Here is a 23562-nt window from a genome sequence, read left to right as displayed (position 1 = left end):
TCTCAACAGACTCCAGCTCCCCATTTCATTGGATTAAAAGCCATCTGGTATCTGTAATTGTACATTTTTACTCATCAAGTTAAAATGACGTTACATTAAGATTGATGCCTCAGTTAGTTTTGCCTGCTCCAAAGGTAAACAAAAGTACGAGCTAGGAGAAAATAAAGAACTATACGAAACGTGAAGTACAAACGGCTAATTTGATATGGATGAAAATAAAAAAAGTGGAATACATATTACTGTCTTTATTACTATGATTATTGTTACAGATGTGTATTTTGTAAATTGTGGAATTTTCTTTAATTTTTTATCTTTAATATTTTTTTTATGCATGCTTCTTAGTTAACATTAAGCTGCCTTTGGCTCCTTTCTGCTTTAACAAATGTACATTTCCCCTCTGCGGAACGAATGATTCTGATTCTGATTGTATCTAAAGATTTAAAATTCCTTGTGGTTTCTGCCGGAGCCCAGGTGGAGGCGGACAGCGGTTGGATGATGACTAAAAGCACCGTGGACCACCTCCAGGGGACGGTGCTGTCCTTCTTCGTCAAAGCCACAGACTGCGGTTCCCCGGCCAAACACTCGCTGGTGTCAGCCTTCATCCACGTCGTCCCATCAGATGCATTTGTTCCCTCCTTCAGCCAGCCTCAGTACTCCTTCACCATCCCAGAGGACACAGCTGCAGGGACAGCTCTGGGGTCTGTGTACATGGTCCCCGGACAGACTGGGAGCTTCTCTGCAGTTGGAGGAGAAACGCTTGACAGCAACCAGGGAGGGACCTTCCTGGTGGAGAGGGACACGGGGCTGATCCGTCTGATCAAGCCACTCGACTATGAGCTCATCAGCATCTTCCGCTTTAAGGTCGCAGCAACAACAAGAAAAGACCTGATCGAGTCCGTCTCACTGTGGACGTCGAGGTTAAGGTGTGTGATACAGCTAAATAAAGACTGTTGTGAATTCATTATGTGAAAGCGTGACAACATGGAAATAACCTATCTTCTCTCCTATGATTCCTCTATTTGAGGGCCTGAAGTTGCTTCATAACATAATTAAACTTTGCACAAATGGAAGACGTGTTATAATTCAAAATGTGGAAATTATACAAAATCAATGCATTAAGGAAATTGAATACCATTAAAATAAGCTTGAATAATTCTGAGAATTAGTGGATTTTAATTCCCTTTTGCAATATTTTTCAGTATATTTTGAATTAATTTTTATTTGCAGATCCTCGATGTGAATGACAACATGCCAATGTTTGAGACGAATGCCTATGTTGCCACAGTGATGGAGGGGATGCCAGTAGGGACCAGATTGATACAAGTCCGTGCACTTGATCCAGACTGGGGCTCGAATGGACAGGTCTGTGACAGCCAAGCCAAGTTATCATAAGTTTGCAGTGTTGTAGATGCTTCAGAAGCTTGTTAATACTTGTTTTCTTAATTCCAGGTAACCTACAAACTTGGACCTCTGATCAACTACAACTTGGACTTGACAAAGGACGCTCGCACCGTCAGTAGCCCCATCACTATGAGCTCAGTGTTTGCTATTGACAGTAAAACAGGCTGGATCACCACTCTGAGTCAGATGGACCACGAGGCCTGCTCCAGCTACAGCTTTGAAGTAGTGGCCTCTGACCTGGGGGAGTCTCAGTCTCTCTCCTCCACCACAGTGGTTACCATCACTGTGTCCGATGTTAACGACAACCCCCCGCAGTTTGAGAGGGAGCTTTACCGGGGGGCAGTAACGGAGAACGACCCCCTCGGTGAGGTAGTAGCTCTTCTAAAAACTAAAGATCAAGACGGCACGGACCAAAACCGCCTTGTCAACTTTTACATAACTGGTGAGGAAATTAAAGATAATACTAACATAATGGCGGAATAATGTGTTACAGTAATTGCATTATGTAGTGAGATAAGGTGGTGTTGCATAATAATTAATTTCACTAAGGAGGTTGTTATTATTAAAGGTCACATTTAAATAAATTCCAAATGAAATGTCAAACACGACGGACCTTTTGTTTTTATGAATTTCCTTTTGAGTCTACAATGTACCCATTGTACAAAGAAAACCTCTCAATCAAGGCAGAGAGACCCTGTTTTCCACATTTTCATTTATGAATATATGAAAAGAATGCTTGGTTAAAAAAAAGTAAAGTTTATATAATATATAGAGCACCAACCAGCACAAGGATGGCTCAATGATTCTTTAAAACGACATGAAGTTGGTATATTGGTTGGGATTCCAGACACTCGCACATGACTTTGTGTAGTAACTCTTTTTTATGGGAGTAATAAAAACCCTATACAGACTCGCAGGGAAAACTCTCACCTTGACACTGAGCTTGATAATTTGTATTCACATAAAATTGTCTGATAATATCTAAGGATGATCTATTTTGGCCTTTGTAATGTTATAACTAGGGCCGGGACTTTAACGCGTTAATTAAGATTAATTAATTACACAAAACTTAACGCGTTAAAAAAATTAACGCATTTTAATCGCACTTATTTTTGCACCGCGGAACGTTTCTCACTGGATGAGTTTCAGGCGTACCGATTATACTGGAGCACCAACTAACGTTCATGACTTCAGACAACAACAAACCACAGTGAACAACAGTGGGAAATGTTGTTTTAAAAAACGGACGGATGGAAGCGTCGATAAGAGCACGGTTGTGTGCAAATTATGCAAAAAGGAATTCGCATATCACCGCAGCACATCAAGCCTCAAGTATCACCTCAATGCAAAACATATAGCAGCTAGCGTGGACGTTAGCCTCTTTTATCGCGTTCACACCAAAAAGAGCTGGTACTAAAATTAGTTCATGAGAACCTTTTTACCCCCACGAGAGTCCCTGCTAGAGAGCAGAGAGCTGCTAGAGAGCAGGGACTTTCGTACAGCTCTCTTGTGAGAAAAGAGCTATATGTCTGATTGGCTGGGCGGATTGCAAACCACGCCCCGTAAAACTCCCAAAAAGTTTTGTGAAGCCGCCATTTTATTATCCTCGCATTAGCATTAGCATTAGCCCAGCGCAGAAACGCAGAGAGACTAATTTATGGCAACACAAAATAAAACATGGGAGCGGTGGAGATGAGGAGGTGTCGGCGTTCTGGCGATTTACAGGCCCCAACTCCGGGGACTTCCGGCCGGGGACTTTGGGCGGCAGTATACGCCGTTTGCGGCCTGCCAGTAAACCCAAAGCAGAAGAAGAAGAAGTGACGTCAGCGGCTTCATTTGCCTAATCCACCCCCCCAGGTTCAAAGAGTTCTCATGAACTAAATTCTCATGAACCTTTGTGGGTAAAGTACTGCGGTGTGAATGCGCATAATGGTATACTAAAATCCATGTGAAAAAAATTGCTTCTCACTGTTCTCAGGTCAAATATGTATATGTGATTAAAAATGCGATTAATTTCGATTAATTAATTACAAAGCCTCTAATTAATTAGATTCATTTTTTTAATCGAGTCCCGGCCCTAGTTATAACAAAAGGTCACATTTTTTAAACTTTGAAAGGCCATAACTATTTCACCACCACCATTGTTTAGGCCAGTGGTTCCCAAACTTTTTGTGCCCAAGGCACACCAAAGGACAAGTAAAAATCTCAAGGCACACCTATTGTGCAAAATAGCCCTTATAACACGTGTTATCATTCATATCATGTAAAATATCTGTAAATGTGCATAATTATTTACTAATGCCAAATAAAATGTGACAAAGACAACTATATTACTCATGAAATATTTATTAACGAAATATTTCAGAAATTAATTTGAAACTTTATCAAATTAGGCTTCATCAAAGCAGCAACACACTCATTTAAACCAGACAGGTCACAAAATTAAAAATGAGGCTAAGGAAACTCAGCAGAAATTCAGCACAGAGAACTGTCAATGCAAGGAAGCTGCATTGTCCATGGTCCTGAACTACAAATTATAAATGTAACATTTCAGCAATCAGCATTGAAACATGTGCTATTGTAAATATTTTTTGCCGACTTACAAATTAGTGAGATACATGTGCCTGTCGGGGCACGCAGAATGTTTTAATCCTTGGTGGCACTGAGGAGAGGGCCACTCGCTTGTCCTGTTCAACAGAGAGCCGTGACCTCCTGTTGTTCTTCATGTAAACCAGAGTAGAGAACGCCAACTCCAGAGATGGGGTCGTTATATATTACATATTACTTTTTTTTAAGTAATATATTACACTACTTCGTTACTATCTACATAAAGTAACTCGTTACTTTACTCGCCGAGCACGTACGAACTGCGCATGCGTGAGTGGCAATAACTTTCCTTACCAGCAGGCGGCGGTAGTGTGTATTTGTCATTCAAAACAGGCAAACAACCGGAAGACAGAGAGAAGAAGAACAGACTCCGTGATATAAACAAAAAAGCATGTGTTCTTTGCAGGTGTTTGACGTGGTGTTTACAGCAGTGGATAACAGCTTCTGGCCTGGACACAGTTTGCACCTCACCGTCACATTCCTGTCTATTCTTCGGACGAACTCAAAATAATGGGCATACCTCCACCCCTCGAAAGTTATCGCTGACTCAGCATGAAATGCAGCACTGCACGTTGAGATGTGGACGCGCAAATCGCGCAGATTACGTACATATAAACCTACAAAGTACTGATATAGTACATTTTAAAATAATTATTTTTTTGTAGTTGTATATTGCAATAATAACGTATGGTTGTCACAAAATCCCACGGCACACCCAGACTTGCCTCACGGCACACCAGTGTGCCGCGGCACACCGTTTGGGAACCACTGGTTTAGGCCATGATGATAGAGGTTTATTGATTATGCCAAAGGGTACTTGCATCATTTGTGTGGGGGTGTGGATGGGTGGGGAGCTGCCGAGCTGGTGATTTTTCTTCTTGGGACTGAATGACACTTCTTGTTTGTTCACAAGTCTGTTACAATGCATCTTTGCCTCTTTCTTTGCTCTGAAGTGACAGCGGTTTAATTCTCATCCGTTTAATCTTCAGGGGGGAAACCCGCGGGGCGTGTTTGGCCTGGCTCTCGTTCAGGGAGAGTGGAAGGTTTATGTGAGCGGCCTGCTGGATCGGGAGCAGCAGGACTGGTATCTGCTCAACATCACAGCCAGCGACGGCTTATATGTGGCTCGCACTGCAGTGGAAGTCACCGTCATGGATGCAAATGACAACAGTCCCATCTGCAACCAGGTCAGAATACACACATGTAGATGGGTACAAATTCAAATATGCACAGAAAACAAATAATTCAATGGAATGTAGGACAGTGAAGTATTATTATATGGGTCATTCCAGAATTGGAGGACAATTTAGACACCAACATTTTTGAAAAATGAACCTTTTATTTAATTTTTTTTGTATGTATTCAGGAAAAACATAAAAAACCATCAAAAAAAGTGATTTCCCCAGCTAGGCATCACATGTATATTTTCCAATGAAGAATTACCGCTGTTACTCTAATTATAGTAACAGGGTTGAAAATCAATGCTAATTTGAGCTTTAACCTCAGGAATTATTGCTAGATGTAGCATGTAATGCTACTTTCAAGGCAAGGACAAACTTGGATATCTAATGCAAGAAAGATAACTTTGAAATGAATATGCTTTATTCTGATAATATGAGTAACAGGGTTTAGTGGGTCAGAGTGCCACACTCTTTTAAGACTGAAAAGATTGTAAAAATATGAAGAATAAAAGAGAGGACTTAGTTTTGGTCTAGCACATGGCTTGCTGATGTCACTTCCACTGTGTCATCTGACTTACAGTTTGTTCACTTCCTGTGCCAATCTAAAAAGGTTTGGGTAACAGGGTTGAACGCATGTTGAGGGACACACCTTCTGTGCAACATTACTGTTATTTAAAATATGTTTATGATTTAACAAATTGATTTTACCATTACAAGAGACATATATCAATAGAATAATACCAAAAAAAGTAAATAAAATCCCTATTTTAAATGTTATATTTGACATGCAAGTTGGTCACCAAGAAGCGGGGACAAGAGAAAAATGCCATTTTAGGGGATGTTCGAGAGCTATTTGATCATTTAAATAATATTTTGAAACCACTTTTTCTACAACTTCATATACATTTTGTCTCAAGACAAGTATGTTTAACACAACAAGTGCATTTTTTAGCATTTTGGGCATGGATTATTAGATTTTTTTATATGGGGGACATGAAATGTGCTCTGCGTATGTCCATGCTAACCACATTGCAATTAGTATTGGCTAAAAATAGAAAAGAAAACATAAATGTTTCAATGTCTTACCGAGTTACACTGGCCACAGACAAATTGCTTCGTGCTTAAGGTGAAATTGAACAAATAGTAACACGTTGAATAACGAATAGTTGATCATTGTCTTATCGTGTCATGCAGAATCTGAGAGCAACAAACATTAACTGCAGCCCCTCTATTTTAAATGCTGTTGAATAATGTTTGCATAATAATATTTATGTATGTGAAAAAGCTGCAGAACCGGATTAGTTAAATATTTTTTGTTTCACCATTTACTAAAGTACACACTGAATTTAAATTACTTCAACATTATATCAATAGTACTCATAATATACTTCTAGGAATATACTGTACTGTAACTTGAGTACAAGTAACGTTCCGAAACGTAATATATTGTAATCTTTTAAATACCCACAGTCAAAAGCTTATGATCTTCGAGTTGCAACAATGACACTAACTTATGATTGACAATTAAAAACATTTAACATCAGGTGTGGTGCTAATTTCTGCCGACAACTTTAAGATGCAAACTCAAATGAACGTTGTATAAGAGACCAAAAACTGTGAAAAGGGACAATCGTTGAGCTGTGCAATCTTCTGGAAATACCCTCCTTTAATTTCACATCATTAGTTGACAAAGTTAAATTTTCTCTCCAAACGTACTTATTCTCTTTGAAATCATCCCTCCCTGTGTCCCTCTTCTCCTCTCATATTCTTTCTGTTCCTTTACAAGTTCGGCCAGGGTAACTACACAGTTTGTTTTATTCTGGCATGATACGGTGACGGCATGACATTTATCAAAATATGTTAAGAGTCACACACTATTCTCTAACTTATCATGGCCTTATTCTCATGTTTTTTTACTAAAAGTGCCAGTTGCATAAGAAGTATTAGTAGTATTGTAGTGCCTGTTGCTCTAACAAGAGAAACACAATAATTTCTACCTCAAGTAATGGTAGATGCGGAAGTCAGCTGTAAAAGTGGTAGTAGCAGTAATGCCAATAGAAGTTCATAAACAACCTCCACTGCTGATATTAGCCATAGTGTTTCGTCATGTCTGATGCAACAAAATAAATAATAGCGATAAGTATAGTGGTAAAAAGAGTAGAAGTAATAGCAGTTGAAAGTGAAGCAGTAGAATTGGCAGTAGATATAGTAGTTTCGCAGTGATACATGTCGATCGGCCACACCATCATGCAATGGACAACTAATTGCACCAAGTGTAAGTCAGAAGTACAGAGAAAAAAAGTATGTCGTTCTTTTAATGTGCTGGTCTATGTTTGGGGAATTAGTGGGGTCACAAAGTTCATTTCCAGAGGCGACCAAAGTGAATGCAGGGTCAGAAAAGGGCACTTTACTCTGCTATACTCGGTTTATCACCAGGGATAATGGAGGCAGTGCTCAATCGTTTTATTGTGTTGGACAAGATTGTTTTTTTTCAGACACTGTTGTTTCAACTTTGTGTGGTGTGTGTGTGTGTGTGTGTGTGTGTGTGTGTGTTGGTGTGTGTGTGTGGTGTGTGTGTGTGTGTGTGTGTGTGTGTGTGTTGTGTGTGTGGTGTGGTGGTGTGTGTGTGTGTGGTGTGTGTGTGTGGTGTGTGTGTGTGTGTGTGTGTGTGTGTGTGGTGTGTGTGTGTGGTGTGTGTGTGTGTGTGTGTGTGTGTGTGTGTGTGTGTGTGTGGTGTGTGTGTGTGTGTGTGTGTGTGTGTGTGTGTGTGTGTGTGTGTGTGTGTGTGTGTGTGTGTGTGTGTGTGTGTGTGTGTGTGTGTGTGTGTGTGTGTGTGTGTGTTTGTTTTGACAGGCGGTGTACAGTGCCTCTTTCCCTGAGAACATTCCCATTAACAAGGGCATTGTGTCAGTGGGCGCAACAGATGCTGACTCAGGCTCCAGCGCTGAGATCCAATACTCACTGTTTGGCATCGGGGTTGAAGATTTCTACATGGATGCCAACACTGGTACATTCAGTTGCTATATTTTCTAAGCTTTCATAGGAATAACAATATACACAGTATGTCCGAGAATAAGCCTCCTTTCTAAATCTCTGTTTTTGTGTCCTAAGGTGAGCTGCGCACGGCCACGGTCATGGACAGGGAGATGACGACCACTTATAAACTCATTGCCCAGGCTACTGATGGAGGAGGGCTGTTCTGCCGCTCTGACATTTCTCTCAAAGTGTTGGATGTGAATGACAATGCCCCCTCCTTCTCCTCTCCCCATTACCTGGCTAGCGTTTATGAGAATGCCGCCCCCAAGGCTTTGCTCACCCGGCTGCAAGCCAGCGACCCAGATGAAGGTAAGCTAATAAGATGTTTAATGCTGGACGAGTAAGGTGTTAAACAAGGATGATAATGAGCAAATAAAGTTACATTGAATGCAGGTTGAAGATACTGTCACTAAGCATTCAAACTGCTGACTCGCACATGAGATTACTTAATTATCTGCAGCTGTTTGATGAAAAGAGACACACACACAATTTGTAAAATAGAAAAGACTACCTTGAACCTTGAACAGGAAGAAAAACATTTTGATATGAATATTAAGTCTTCGCTGTGCATGGATTTATCTCCCATTCTCTCCAGGATTTAACCGTACAGTAGTCTATTCTCTGGTGGATTCAGTCAACGGGTTGTTTTCCATTGAACCCGTATCAGGGATGGTAATTCTGGAGAAGACTCTAGACAGAGAGAGCCAAGACTCCTATCAAGTCCGTGTCCAGGCCACTGATCAAGATGGGCAACAGGGGGCGCTGTCCTCCCAGGTAAGTGATGCCAGTGACACACATTCAATCTCATTGAGTCATTCCCATGCTATGCACGAAGCGTAAGTGCAGGGAAAAGCATCTTAAAAGCTATTCAAAATCACAACATATGACACCTCTAAAACAAGGGCAATAACAGTCCTCACACAAATTACCAACAAGGTGAAATAAACATGGAAATTAAATGAGATACAGACTAAATGGAAACTGCTTCTTTACACCAATTATGTATATTAAAAAAAAGGAATAGATGTGAATATTTATGAAATCATTTTACCATAATTATGCATTTCGATTTTATACACTAAACATTAAAAGGCACATTAGTAAGTCCACCAGCTGATAATGTGCAATTTGTATTTCTGTCCATACACATGAATAACAAGAAACCAATGAATAAAAACATGTTGTTTACTGAAGAGATCAGATAAAGAACCTGGTAGATTTAATCAAGATAAATCATCAACTTGTGGAGTGTCTTGGATGGGAAAGTGGGGAAGATGACAGATACAGACGCAGAGGCAGGGAGAAAATAGGTAAAAAAAGGGTTCTTTTAGGACTGCCAGAACTAGCTATAACTTTAGATGAACCCCAGACAAAAGTGAGACCAGGTGTGGCTATTTGGACCAAATTTGTAGCAACTGGAATAACAGCTGAGGTAGTCATAGTAGCAAGTAGTAGACATATTCCCAGGCACTTCTATATAATAGCAGAAAATATAGAAATGCTTAGACATCCCACTTGCAGTGAGTGGAACTGGGATCAAGTGTCTCTCCTCTTTGACTCCATATGTAGCTTACAATATACCGTACCATTATGCTGCGTGTGTATGCCAGACTACAGAACAGGGATGAAAATAATGAAGGTCTGATGCAGTTTAGCTTGAAAACGTGTGATTCTTTTATCCATCTTTGTACTTTTACATCTACCCATTCTTTATACTAGCCAATTCATATTTCTAACACTAAATAGAGTTGACAATCTAAACTAATACCATTATGTAACCAGTTTTAACCTTACACCTAAAGGTTATTACTTACATAATGCCTAATGGAGGACGGTGTGACTGTATGAAATTATGTTCAATTTGATTAAAAGAGGGGTCTCTGATTTACAACAACCACAACACTTAATGAAACGACATACAAGAAAAACTGAAGGCAAATAAACAGAATTTTTTTCATTTCAACAAACTTATCAAAATTGTTGGAACAATATTTGTTTTAATAATAAAAAGTAACAAATAAGAGGCTTATAATATTACATTCTCATGTAAAAATTAAGCAATATTTGAAAAGCAGAAACATTGCAAACTCATTCCAATAAATAAATACTAGAAACTGATGATACATTGTCCCAACCCTCAGCTACATTGAACTTCTCAATTGTTTATAGACTTTTGTTTGCAATATAACCTACCAAAATAAAATATACATATTATAACAAGGTTTAATGTTTCTGTAACATCACAGCCTTGTTTGAAGTTGTTTTGACATCCCAGAGAGCAGAAACAAAATGACACATCCAGGGTTACTTTCTATTTAATATGTATCTACAAAAAGAAAGTAAGAAAGAATTCAATAGATTCTCTTTGGGGCTTTGGTGGACTAAAACGCCAATGGGTTTCCCCCCCAGACGCCTCTCTTGTTTGTGGAGCTCTCGGTATCTTTTCTTTCATGAATATCCTTATCTTGTGCTGAAACTGAACTCTCAGGGCAGTGAAATGAGTTTGTCTCTCCCTCAGGTGGATTTGACCATTTTGGTGCTGGATGTGAATGACAATGCTCCAGTCTTCCAGAGGAGGGACTACGCCGTCACCGTCCCTGAGGATGTTGCTGTGGGAACCGAGGTGCTGAGAGTGATGGCGACGAGTGTGGACATCGGAGCGAATGCTGATATCGCCTACACCATCCGGTCAGGCAATGAGCTGAGAAAGTTCAGCATAGACAGAAACCAGGGTGAGCGGAGGTCCTTGTATGTGCTGAATGCAAAACTAAAACTCACTTCAAATAATCATAATAAAGCTTTATTTATATTGCACTTTTCATACAACACATGCAGCTCCAAGTGCTTTACAAAATGACACATCACAAGTTAAAAATAAACAACAAGAAATTCCCCTCAGATAATTTTTTAAGAACTTTACAGGTACATGCAGCAACATATAACATTTTATCAGGTTAATAGACACAAGGAGGTAAAAGGTATGATAATACAAATTAAATAAATAATGATTTCTCTCAAGACAACTGAATCGTTGCAACAATATAAAATATAAAACCCCATAAAACAAAGTGAACATATAGGTAATAAACAGAAATTAAAATAAAAAGATAGCAGTAATAAAAATGCCATAATTCTAATAAAGTTTAAACGATTAAAATATAAAAAAATCTATGTAAAAATAAATATTGCTATTGAAACATGTTAGATTAATAAAATAAGATAAATCCTTTAAGGCCTATAAAATAAATAAAACAATATAAAGGTAGGTAAATAATAACGACTATTTAAAGTGGGGGGTTGCTAATAAAAAGCTAATCTAAAAAGATGTGTCTTTAGCTGGTCTTAAATTAAATCCTATACAATGTGTTTATTTTAGGCTCTATTTCTGTGGCTGATGATTTGGACTTTGAGGTGTGTAAGGACTACTACCTCACCGTGGAGGCCTGGGACAGCGGGAACCCTCCTCTCAACACAGCTACCATGGTAACCATTGAACTGATGGACGTCAACGACAACGCTCCAACCTTCAGTCAGGACATCTACAATGTTCTGGTCAGCGAGGATGCGTCTGTCGGGCAGACAATAACGAGGGTAACATTTTATTTGCTCTCTTATTTTGTACATGTTTTCCATTTATTATCTCGCACCGATGGACTTTGTGTGATATGTGCTGTTTTAAGTAACATATTAGTTGTTTTATGGTTGTCTTTGTCTACTTGGCCAGGAACAACAGATGTCAATTAGCAACTAGCTAATTTTGGTGCATTGCTTTTAATTGTGTGACATCTCTGCAAAGAAAGAATGATTACAATAATACACATTGGATCTTAAGTGTTCTGTTTTATCTAGACTCCTGGTACTAGGATGGGTTAAAAGCAGAGAACAAATGTCACTGTGTGTGCTGTGTGCTCTGCATGTGTGACCATTAAAGAGGGTTTCATCCCTCTGATTATATTCTATTGTGTTAACTGAAAATTGGCCCTTCAATAGTGTTTTATTGTTAGAGTTTATAGATTTGTTATCTACTGTATATGTTCTACTTTTAATGCTGTTTTAATTCTATTTTGAGATTTTGAAATTCTAGAATTGTTCATTTCTACTTATGTGCAATGCCTTGTTTTGTTTTTTATGCTGCTGCATTGCAAACAATTCCCAATTTGGTGTCAATAAAGTACATCTTATCTTCTCTTATTAACTGCATTTCACTCCATGTGTGTGTGTGTTTCTCTAGGTTTCCGCAGAAGATTTGGACAGCCAGGTGAATGGGCGCATCACATACTCCATCCTGAAAGGGGACCGCACTAACCACTTCTGGATTGACCCTGTAACAGGACTGCTCAAAGTCAATAAGCGGCTCGACAGAGAACTAGTAAGGATGCATCTCTAAGTTCAATATATCATTTACCATCAATAGCAATTTTATGGTTCGTGAGCACACAAAATACCAAGTCCGCTCAAGGTCAACACCAAATGAAGTTATATATTATATTCCGATTTATTTACGTCATAAAGGCTTAGCTGTACTTCTCATATATCCCGTTACACAAAGAGGACTCTCATCCCCTCCTGCTCCATCTAGGTATCCCAGTACTCTTTGTCAGTGCAGGCGTTCGACAGTGGCTCTCCTGCCATGTCCTCCACCGTCACCCTCAACATCGACATATCTGACGTCAACGACAACCCCCCTGTTTTCACTCCTCCCAACTCCACAGCCGTCATACAGGTACCAGTCTGTGTGTTTTTCTCATATTCATGTTTGTTGGCGAAATATTTTCCTAGGCCAATAACTTTGACCCAGTTGATCAGTTTGTACTGCCCTCGCTGAGCACAGCTGCCCTCTCAGTGTTTTCTCTTCCTATTCCTGCCTGTCGGCGTCAGCTGATAGAGGTGTTATGGTTTTGTCTTGTTATGCACAATGTTGATTATTCTCTCAGAACCAGCTAAATACATGGGTCTGGGGTAGAGATCTTAATCATTGGTCGGGCAACCGCTGTGTCAACTCGTGGCAGAGCACACGTCTTGTGAATTCTCCGGCCGAAGCTCCAAATAAACCATCAGTGTTGGCCATCAAAGTTCCTGCTCTCTCCGTGTCTCTCTGAGTCCTGTCGCCATTGCTTCAGAGGTTTCCATCACAATGTTCATCTGTGCTAGGGTCACATTAACTCTTCACTCTCTCCAAATGCCTCCAGTTAAACCAAGCTGCCGGCACCACCCTGCTAAAGCTGTCAATGAGCGATAAAGACTCCCCTAGAAATGGCCCTCCCTTTGAGTTTCGACTGGTGTCAGGAAATGAGGGAAATTTCTTCTCCTTCGACCAGACTGGAACTCTGAGGGCCAAACGTGTGTTTGGCCCTGAAGCCCCCAGAGAGTTCACTCTTGAAATCCAGGTTAGCAGTAGCTGGTTTTCTGACTCCTGACTCATAGTACACTGTGTTAGCATGTTTACACAGTATTTCTAAATGTGAGGCTATTAGATTATTTGTTTCATCTTGATAACTAGCCTCATATGAACTCATTTCAATTTTCAATTATAGAGAAGCTACTGTATGAACACCATTATTATGATGAGACTGAAGGGGGCTCTGAGCTTTAATATTGATGTGTCTTTCAGTTTAAGCTACAATGCCACCCTTTGCTATTACCATCTTTTGAGATCTTCCACAACGCTTTTGATCTCAGATTGATGTAACCAATAGTAGACAGTTTCTTAATACTAGACTAACTTAAGTACTGTAATTAACTACAATGGTTAATTCCCCGTTCTTGAGTAAATGTAACTTTAGTACATGTGCCCTGATTTTTACTGCACTATATTTGCCTGAAATCATTAGTTATATTGAATATTTGGATAAAGATTTATAAAATGGATCAAATCATTTATTTGTATTATTATTTCTTATTCCTCTCTTAAATTAAAACTACCTGGCAATATATAGAAAAAAACCTTGATAGACAAATTAATGCATTCAAAAGGATGATACAATAAGATACAGTTTAATTTTCTGATATGTTGCCGTTGTGTAGAATTAGTACTGTACGTTTACTTCATGATCTTTAGGAACTTTTTGAGCAACATTTGTTTTACTTTTGTTCGGAAAAGTACATTTTGAATGCAGGACTGGCATATTTACACTGTGCTTTACCTCTGATCTGAGTACTTTATCCACCACTGACTGTGACTTTGTTTTGGTCTCTTAGGCAACTGACTCTGGTAAACCAAGTCTGACTTCCTCCTCCTGGATATTTATGAGAGTCATCGGGAACAGTCAGTATAAACCCGCTGTCTCCCCCATCGAAATCTTCATCGTCATGGTAACAGACACGTTCCAGGGTGGGCCAATTGGTCAGATCTACGCAACGGACCGCGACCCCAATGACGTGCTGTCATTTACCCAGAAGCTTCAGCCCAAAAGCATGTTTACGATAAACAGACAGGATGGCAGCATTGTGGCTCTGCCGGGCCTGGAACCTGGCAGGTACACACACACACACACACACAGCCTGCCCTTATGCAACACCATCAATTAGGAAACTGGTGACACAGCAACTCTCACCTTATGGCTGTGTGGTCCTATGCTGCAAAAAAGATGTGATACAATTCCAGCTTACACAAAATAGAGCCTAAAGGCACGTTTTTAACTTTAAAACTCAGTTAAACAGAACATGTAGTGTCTGGGAATCTTATTACCTTCACACAATAAATAAATGAAATATCTTTAAAAAAACAAACACTTGAACTCGAATGAATGACAGGGACCAACCGATATGAATTATACATCAGGCCATAAGGTTTTGTTTGGGGTTTTGAATAACTTGTTTGTTTAATAACCTCTGTACTTTTTACATTTGATTAATTGCTGTTTTGATTCCTTAGACTTCAGATGTGTAATTGTATGCAATTTGTCTCTGTTGTTATATGATTATGCCGTCAGTGTTTGTTTCACTTCTTGTGAATCTAAGAAAGAATAGAAACTGCTCTTGTTGAAGCTAATGTTGATAACAAACAATAAAGAAAATGGATAAAACTTGAAACACAAACACATTCCCTTGTCCTCCCTCAGATACCAGATGAATGCCACAGTGAGTGATGGACGTTTCGCTGTGATAGCAGACGTGTCAGTGCAGGTGGAACAGGTGACAGATGTGCTGCTGCGTAGCGCCCTGACCTTACGTTTCAGCTCTCTGTCCCCGGAGGACTTGCTTGGCCGCTACTTGAACCAGATCAAACTAACGCTGCGGGGACTAGCCGGTTGGAAATGGTCACCAGGACAACAGGATCCCCTCCACATACTGGGTGTTCAGCCGGTGATGGGGACAACAAAAGTGGATTTGCTTCTGGCGGTGGAAATGCCAGAGACATCAGGCGGCGGACGGATGAGTGGGATCTACTCGCAGCAAGAGTTCTCTGCTAAGCTGGAGGAAGCAGCCGTGCGGGGGCAGATTCGGGGCATCCTGTCTGGGGCGGAGGTGGTGAGCTCTGCCTGTTCTGGGGAGCTGGAGTGTGGGGAGAGGTTGTGTGAGCAGACCCTGGTGATGGACGGGGAGTCGACTGTCACCTACAGCACAGAGAGGGTCAGCTTGGTGTCACCCAGGTTCAGCCGCAAAGAGACCTGCACCTGCCCCGGTGAGCACTGCACTCAGACATTGACAGTGTTCTGTATATCTGTCACAGCCGCTTTTCACAGTGCATTTCTAGTCAAGTTAAAATGAAAAACACATAACAGAGAGATGGATACATGCAAACAAAGATGTATACATGCATTAAAGGTCACCTATTATGCAAAATCCACTTTTTCATGTTTTTTTCATTTCATGTGATCAGATTTTGGCCACTTTATGATGTCATAACGAGTTTTTGGCTTGTGTAACCATTAGCCAATCAGCAACCAAGGTAACCCCCCCCGCCCCTTATCACCTGAATCTCCTCCTAGAGCACCATTGTGTTCTTTTTAACCAAATCTCTCTCAGAGGGGCGTGGGGAGGGGCTCCTTGTTTTCATCTAAAGTAACAGACAGAGAATTAGCCCTTTTGAAACAGGCCTGAAACAGAGGGGATTATGGGATGCTGCAATGATCTGTTTGGTGTTTGGAGCCAAACACTTCAGAGACAGGTTTTGTATAAATCTGAGAGCTATAATATATTGATGAAAAACAGAATAATAGGGGACCTTTAAAGCTGTTTTTCTTCCTAGAGTTATTATTTTCTAATGTGGTTTTTGTATCTGGCCCAAACAGGGGGGACTTGCTCCAGTCCTGTGGAACTTTGTGAAGGTCAGTCCTGTCCAGCAGACATGCAGTGTGTCCGCTCTGGTCCTACAGCGCCATCTGTCTGCCAGTGTCAGCCTGAGAGACTAGCCGAGTGTGCAGGTATGATTTACTTTGCTGCTTGAATTTTATACCTATGTATCTGATGCATTTGGGGGAAAAAAAGTTGATCAGTTTCTCTTTTTTAATTGTGTATATGTTTTGTGGACTTGTAGGCCAAACCTCTCTTAGTTTCTCTGGAAACAGCTACATCAAGTACAGAGTGACAGAGAGTGGCCAAAGTGGAGAGATGAGGCTCGGCCTGAGGATCCGAACACTTCAGAGAAGAGGAGTCATCATGTTCACACGTGTTAACCCCTGCACCATGCTCAAGGTAAGCACATTATCGTGTCCCAAAGGGTGTGCTGTTTCTCAGCATCATCATCATCATCATTGTTATGGAAATAATTATCATAAGACGCCAATTAGTAACATACAGGACAAACCTCGATGTCTGTTTACCTTCTTTAAGGACACAGGCTGCTTAGCCAATAATGTTATTGTTCCCATTCTGTGACCGGTCAATACTGGGATACAGATGGTCTGTGTTGTGGGTACACTGGGACACTTCCTTCTCTGTATTTGTGGACTCCAAGGTAAAATCTTCGAGGTCATAAGTGTCCGAAGCAAGTAGCTCAGTGTTCCCACACTGTTTAGGCTATCTCTTCAAATATGTTGATGACTCTCTGCGAAACCAGTTAGATGGGCTGGCAAGAGAGAGGCTCTCCAGAATTGACGTGGCAACTCTACCGTGGAGTCAGAACCTCTGACTCTTGGATTTGTGATGTGAATACTCTGGTACCAACTCCAAATAAATCACAGTGGTTTGACATCAAAGCTCCGACTCTTCCCGTGTCTCCTTCCTGAGTCGGTGACTCCACTGCATGCTCCACAGAAGTTTCCTCTACAATCATTAAAGCGTATGTTCCCTGTCCTTCCACAGATTGAAGAGGGTCGACTCTGGTTCCAGTTGGACTGTGACAACACCCTTGGCATTATGGGTATCTCTGGCAGACCAATAAACGACGGCCTCTGGCATGCTGTTGCCTTGGAGCTGACTAGGAACTATACCCTCCTGTCACTGGATGACAGCTATGTTGAGCGCAGGCGAGCAGCCAGAGCTCCTGTTCGCCTTTGGCCTCTGGCCCCAGATTCATCATTTTTCTTTGGGGCCCAAGTGAGGCCAGTGAGCGGGCAGAGCGAGAGGCCGAGCCCGGGGCCTGGGCTCTGGGACCGGGGGGCGAAGGCCCAGCCAAGAGCCCAGGACGGATTCCAGGGATGCCTGGGCTCGCTGAGGCTGAACGGCAACGAGCTGCCTCTCCAAAATAAGAGGAGCCGTTATGCCGAGATCGCCGGCCTGAGCGAGGTCAAGTTGGGCTGCGTGCTTTATCCGGATCCATGCGTCAGTCAGCCCTGCCTCAACGGAGCCATGTGCAGCAGCCTGCCCTCTGGAGGTCTGTGTGGATGGATGTGTGTGGGTGTTAGTCATCTTGTTGTATAAATAAATGAGCGTAATAAATGTTGCCATCTGAAACAGATTCACTCAATCTTATAGCTTCTGCCTCAATTTCAGCTTCATTTGAATTTGATGGTTTGTTTGTGCAGTAGTGACCACCAGCTTGTGTTAAGATACACAGTCAGTTATTCAAGTTAAATCTACATTTTTATTTGACACATTTTGAATCTCTCTCCAACAGGCGTCGTGTGCACTTGCAGCGGTGGCTTCACTGGGGGGCGCTGTGAAGTTGAATTGACATCCTGCATGCCTAACCCATGCCAGAACGGGGGGGAATGTAAGCCTGTCGGCGGTGCGTTCCTCTGTGGCTGTCCTGCAGGACTCGGGGGAATTATGTAAGATCCTGCACCCTCACCCTCACACACTTTTAGACCTAAACTATTGATTGTAAAAACAGTGTTGATGAATGTTGATCTCTGTTCACACTGTACGTACTCACTGACGGGAAGAGTATTGATTTAGAATGTGACACTCTCATGCATTCAAACGTGAAACACACACACACACACACACACACACACACACACACACACACACACAATCATCCCTCCACATTAGTACACTGTGTTGTTATTATGTGAAATAAATTACTTTTCTAATTGAATTCAGTATAATTTAGTTTGAAAGAACGTAATAACTCTCTAGCTGCGTTCTTAATTACAGCTCATTAATTGCGTCTGAAATGACCTTCCTGCTACTGTGGTTGTTCAATGAAGCCGCCACAAGAGAGCAGTTTTCCCTCAATGGAGTTCATGTTTCTGCTTTTTTATGTACTGACAAAGCTTTTGATGAAGTTGAACTAGCTAAATAATAAGAAAGATAAAAATGAAGATGTTCTCTGCTGGCAGCAGATTGTACTTATCATTATCAGTTAATGATAAACACAAATTGAAACCATTGCTATAGTGAATACTATTCAAGCCAAAGGCAGCTGTTGAGGGTAATTAGCTCTGAAATGGATTTTTGCTGCAGATTGATTAGTAATAATAGCACATTTTAAATATGAGCTTTTTTATAACAATACCATGTCATATAATGAATTGAAACATTCCGTTAAAGGGGGAAACATTTCATTTAAAAGCTGAATCCTAGACTCGCAAATGTAAAAGCTGCTCGGTCATGATTATGCAAATTAGGCTGTAATGTATTCATGAGGATAACACTGGATAATATACCCAGGCCTGAGACAGACACTAATGCTTAATGACTCCTTCATTTAATTACCATGTAAAGCAAAACGTAGGTAGTTTTACAAGTAAGTTTCTCAGCAATTGTTTTTTTGTTTTGAAAATGTCGTCAAAAAAAAGTAATTGAAAAGAAAAATATATATATTTATCCCCCTCTGTCACAGCAAGGCACCATGCGCGGAATGACAATGAGAAGCACTTATGAGTGTTGGATGTGGTTTTAATTTAAGTCAATATCTAAGACTTAATCATTGTCCTTCACTTTGATGCTAATAGTCCTCACCACTCCCATGCATAGCAATGCTTTTGTCCATGTGCCTCTGCAGATGTGACCAGGATGTCAAGTAAAACAAACACTGACAGCATAATCATATAACAGAGACAAATGGCATACAATTACACATCTGAAATCTAAGGAATCAAAACAGAAATTAATCAAATATATGAATCAGAGGTTATTAAACAAACAAGTTATTCAAAACCCCAAACAAAACCTTATGGCCTGATGTATAATTCATATCGGTTGATCCCTGTCATTCATTCAAGTTTAAGTGTTTGTTTTTTTAAAGATATTTTATTTATTTATTGTGTGAAGGTAATAAGATTCCCAGACACTACATGTTCTGTTTAACTGAGTTTTAAAGTTAAAAACGTGTCTTTAGGCTCTACTTTGTGTAAGCTGGAACTGTATCACATATTTGTTGCAGCATAGGACCACACAGCCATAAGGTACCCGAGGTGAGAGTTGCTGTGTCACCAGTTTCCTAATTGATGGTGTTGCATAAGGGCAAGCTTTCAACATTATAGTAATACATCGGCCAGTTTTTAGCCAGTTTTCTTTCTCTCTTTTTAACTCGCTGACACACTTTTATCATTCATTATTGTCCTTCACTTTGATGCTAACAATCCTCACCACTCCCACGCATAGCAATGCTTTTGTCCATGTGCCTCTGCAGATGTGACCAGGATGTTGATGAGTGTGAGCAGGACGGCTGTGGAGATGAAGCCGACTGTGTGAACACGTTCGGGTCGTTCTACTGTAACTGTTCAGAGGGGTACGAGGGGCAGCTTTGTGATGATCAGTCACCTGACGATGAGGGGGATGACACACAGGTAACGTTTGAGAAACTCTGAATTCACATAGGAGTACGTCTTACAGAATATAATTAAAAGTGTAATTGAAAAAGTACTCGATTTTACGCTTTCATCTTGCTTCTCAATGGACTTTTTCTCAAACTTTGTGAAGCAGTCAATAATTGTTATTGTGCAGCAGACTCCCAGACGGCTTTTCATTAGCTGTATCTTTGTCCCGGCAGTAGATGAATAAAAGTGTGGTAATGTGGAAAAGTAAGAGTCCTTTTGAAGTCGGCACACTTGACTTTTGTCATGCACTATGTTTCTTAAATAGAGACTGTACACCAATTCATGTTACACATTTTGAGAAGGTGCTTAATTATTCCGTAGAAGACAGTAATTAGTAGAGAAGTAGCCATTTGAAAAATCTTATTCGGCTGCTTTCACAAGTAATTAATACGTTTGCTTTGTTTGTTGTTTTTAAGGACATTTAAAGGTCTTCTGCTGGGAATAAAGCCTTTTTACTGGAGCCTACTTATCATGTATCTTATTAAGAAACAATGATGCTAAATTAATTAATGTCCTGTTTACTCCAAGACCAAAGATGTGACTCCACTTCGAGCGATATAATTACTAACAAAGAATTACTAACAAAGCACTTATATACTAATAAAGGACTGGCTTATCTAAAGCCAGTTGAGTAGCACTTGAAATGTTTGGCTCTATGAAACCTGATGTACTTTATGATTCTATTTTCTTCAAGGTTGTGTCTTCCTGGTTGAATGCACTTATTGTAAGTCGCTTTGGATAAAAGCGTCAGCTAAATGTAATGTAATGCTTGCAATCCTGAGCAGTAGGAATACTGTATACACAATAAATGTTATCTAACATCACATGATATAGAATCTTAATTTTACACCAACATTATTTTTGGTTCTAACATTTGTGTAATGCTGGTGGTCTTTCTAGTTTTACATCAAACTCCGAAGAATAATTGGGCTTGGAAGGTCAACTGTACTGTCTCTGTGCCCTCTACCATAAGCATGCATATTTACTACAGTTGTATGGTTGCTTGGATACTTTCTAATAATTGGCACTACTGTAACTATCGGAGTAAGGGAAAAAAGCTGGATTCCTACCTTGGCAACATTTCTTATTAGAGATAATGTGCATTTTTAAGGACAGGTTTTATCATAACACCTTCTTTTCTCTGCAAATCTGAAATATGTGATTATTATTTATCTAACTGGAGGTGAATTCAACCAGACAGCGATACAGTACGGTTATTTGGATGTTTTTAAATATGATATTTATCTTTGTGTTACCCAGGCGGAACCCCTATCTTATGTCGGACCAGGAGAGATTGTGGGCATCGGGGTCCTTATCTTTGTCATCATCTTCCTCCTCATACTCTTCATCGCCTTCAGGAAGAAAATTAGATTCAGGAAAGAGTCAGACCCAGGCCCGGGGACTCAGGCTGTCATGGGGGTTTCAGCTATCTCCACGGAGACCAGATACATGCTGCACAAGACTGGCATGGGCGTAGAAGGGATTGAGTTTAAAGCTGTGCGTGTTTCGGGATCTCCAGCCACCACAAGCACCTATGGTGAGGTGGGGGGCGGCACTGGGGGCCCCCCCCCAGGTCATGGTGCACCCCACTAACCACTCCCCCTTACCAGGAGCATTCAGCAGCCAGGGTATGAGGGGGGGAGATGGGGAAAGGACCACATCCAGTGAGGGCAGTCAGGTATACAAAAGTGTGCATGACTGTATTAATGATTATAATTAATGTGCATGTCTACTGTATCTTAACAAGACTGAGATATTTTGTCGTGGCAATTTTGGTTTTTGATAGTGAGTCAGAAATGATATACATATTTTTAAATCATTTGTGTATTAGTTTATTCCACACATGGCAGTTATTTTAAACCAACACATGTACACTTCACAAAACATGTACACTTATACTGGTTGAATTTTTATTTATTTTTATAGCGCATGTGGGAAAGGAGCAGGGAGATGAAAATCTTATTTTACCTGCCCCTTCAAAAAACATAAAAGCAATATTCTTTCAGTCACAGTTGCTTACAAAATACTGATACATAAAACCAGAGCACATACTGTAATGTCACACTGTACACCGATTAGAAAATTAAATGAAATGTAAAGACCTATCAATATTTATATCAGAATATCTTCCAGCTCCCCCTTTAATGATGTTGTGCTTTTGTTATTCAGTTTTAGTCTTTTATTGTTTGACAAAGACTCAAAAATGATAGTACCTCTTTTAATCATATTTAGCCAAATATTAAAACGTGTTTTTCTGTCCTCGCAGTTGAATTGCGAAAAAGAAAAAAGGGCTTTTGTGGTAGGAAGTAGAGTGATGAAAGCGTTCTGATTTCAAAGAAACTATGGCACAATGAAATTGCAGTTATAATGGAAAGTGTTATGAAAAACAAAACCAAAAACCTTTGCTCTCAAATCTGTGCAAGCATCTTTTTAATAAGCAAGCTTTCAGTTAGAGACCTGCTTCAAGGCAACAACAACAACATTAGCCTCAAAGAACACTTGTGTCAATATACCATACAACTAAAGAATATGCTGTTAATAAATGATGTGTTAATCCTCGTTAAGACTCAGGTTCCTAAACAGCTCTCTGGTGCATAATCTCCTGTCTCGATTAGTGATAATGGGGTCAAATAACAGAATGTATGGTGCTGTGATGCGAATATTAATATTACAGGATTAGGAGAAAAAAGTCATTTGGATTCAGAGCCACCGTGAGAATAATTTGAAAATTCATAACGCAGGTGCCATTGATTGGTGGTCTTAAAACAAATCCCCTGCTGCTATAATGATCAGACCTGGGCTGAAATGAATTCATAAACTGCACAATTTTTCTCTGGTTTTGTTTTGTTCTTTAAACGTTAAAACAAATGCTATACAAGCAATATAAAATATGCTTTAAAATAAAAGGGTTAAAGAAAAGTATAGGCTGGGCATAGTCTATATAAGTGTTATAAAAAGACCAAAGTCAACACACATTAGTCTCTCACTTCCTGGCCCTGTCTTTGACTCTACTAAAGTAGTACATTTATAAAAAAAATAGCTCCTAAATATCTACTTTTATTTATTATCTTGTAAAAAGCTGAATGGTTTTCTCAAGGAACTCAGCACTGTAACTGAGCATTTGTTTGGGACTATTTTGAGCCATGTCCTAGCGAAGCAGTAGGATGTGTGTATGACTGACTTTTCAT

At 40.2% G+C, this 23562-nt stretch overlaps 1 protein-coding gene across 1 annotated transcript in view; it reads left to right on the top strand.

The window, feature by feature from the left end:
• The window catches only part of LOC117535367 (protocadherin Fat 3), a 72453-nt gene that overhangs the window by 34785 nt on the left and 14106 nt on the right, over positions 1-23562 (top strand). The window contains 22 exon segments of the mRNA XM_034199816.1: positions 472-901; positions 904-923; positions 1228-1362; positions 1450-1841; positions 4997-5195; positions 8043-8196; positions 8301-8534; positions 8821-8999; positions 10744-10957; positions 11602-11816; positions 12457-12594; positions 12805-12948; positions 13415-13612; positions 14424-14701; positions 15287-15849; positions 16460-16591; positions 16705-16862; positions 17472-17982; positions 18226-18379; positions 20188-20344; positions 21635-21937; positions 21939-22052. Coding sequence (XP_034055707.1) covers positions 472-901; positions 904-923; positions 1228-1362; positions 1450-1841; positions 4997-5195; positions 8043-8196; positions 8301-8534; positions 8821-8999; positions 10744-10957; positions 11602-11816; positions 12457-12594; positions 12805-12948; positions 13415-13612; positions 14424-14701; positions 15287-15849; positions 16460-16591; positions 16705-16862; positions 17472-17982; positions 18226-18379; positions 20188-20344; positions 21635-21937; positions 21939-22052 — 5022 coding nt within the window.

The sequence above is a fragment of the Gymnodraco acuticeps genome, unplaced genomic scaffold (genome assembly GCF_902827175.1).
Source record: "Gymnodraco acuticeps unplaced genomic scaffold, fGymAcu1.1, whole genome shotgun sequence".
NCBI classification, from domain to species: Eukaryota; Metazoa; Chordata; class Actinopteri; order Perciformes; family Bathydraconidae; genus Gymnodraco; species Gymnodraco acuticeps.
The sequence above is the reverse complement of the archived record's forward strand: the minus strand, read 5'-3'. Positions and strand labels throughout refer to the sequence as shown.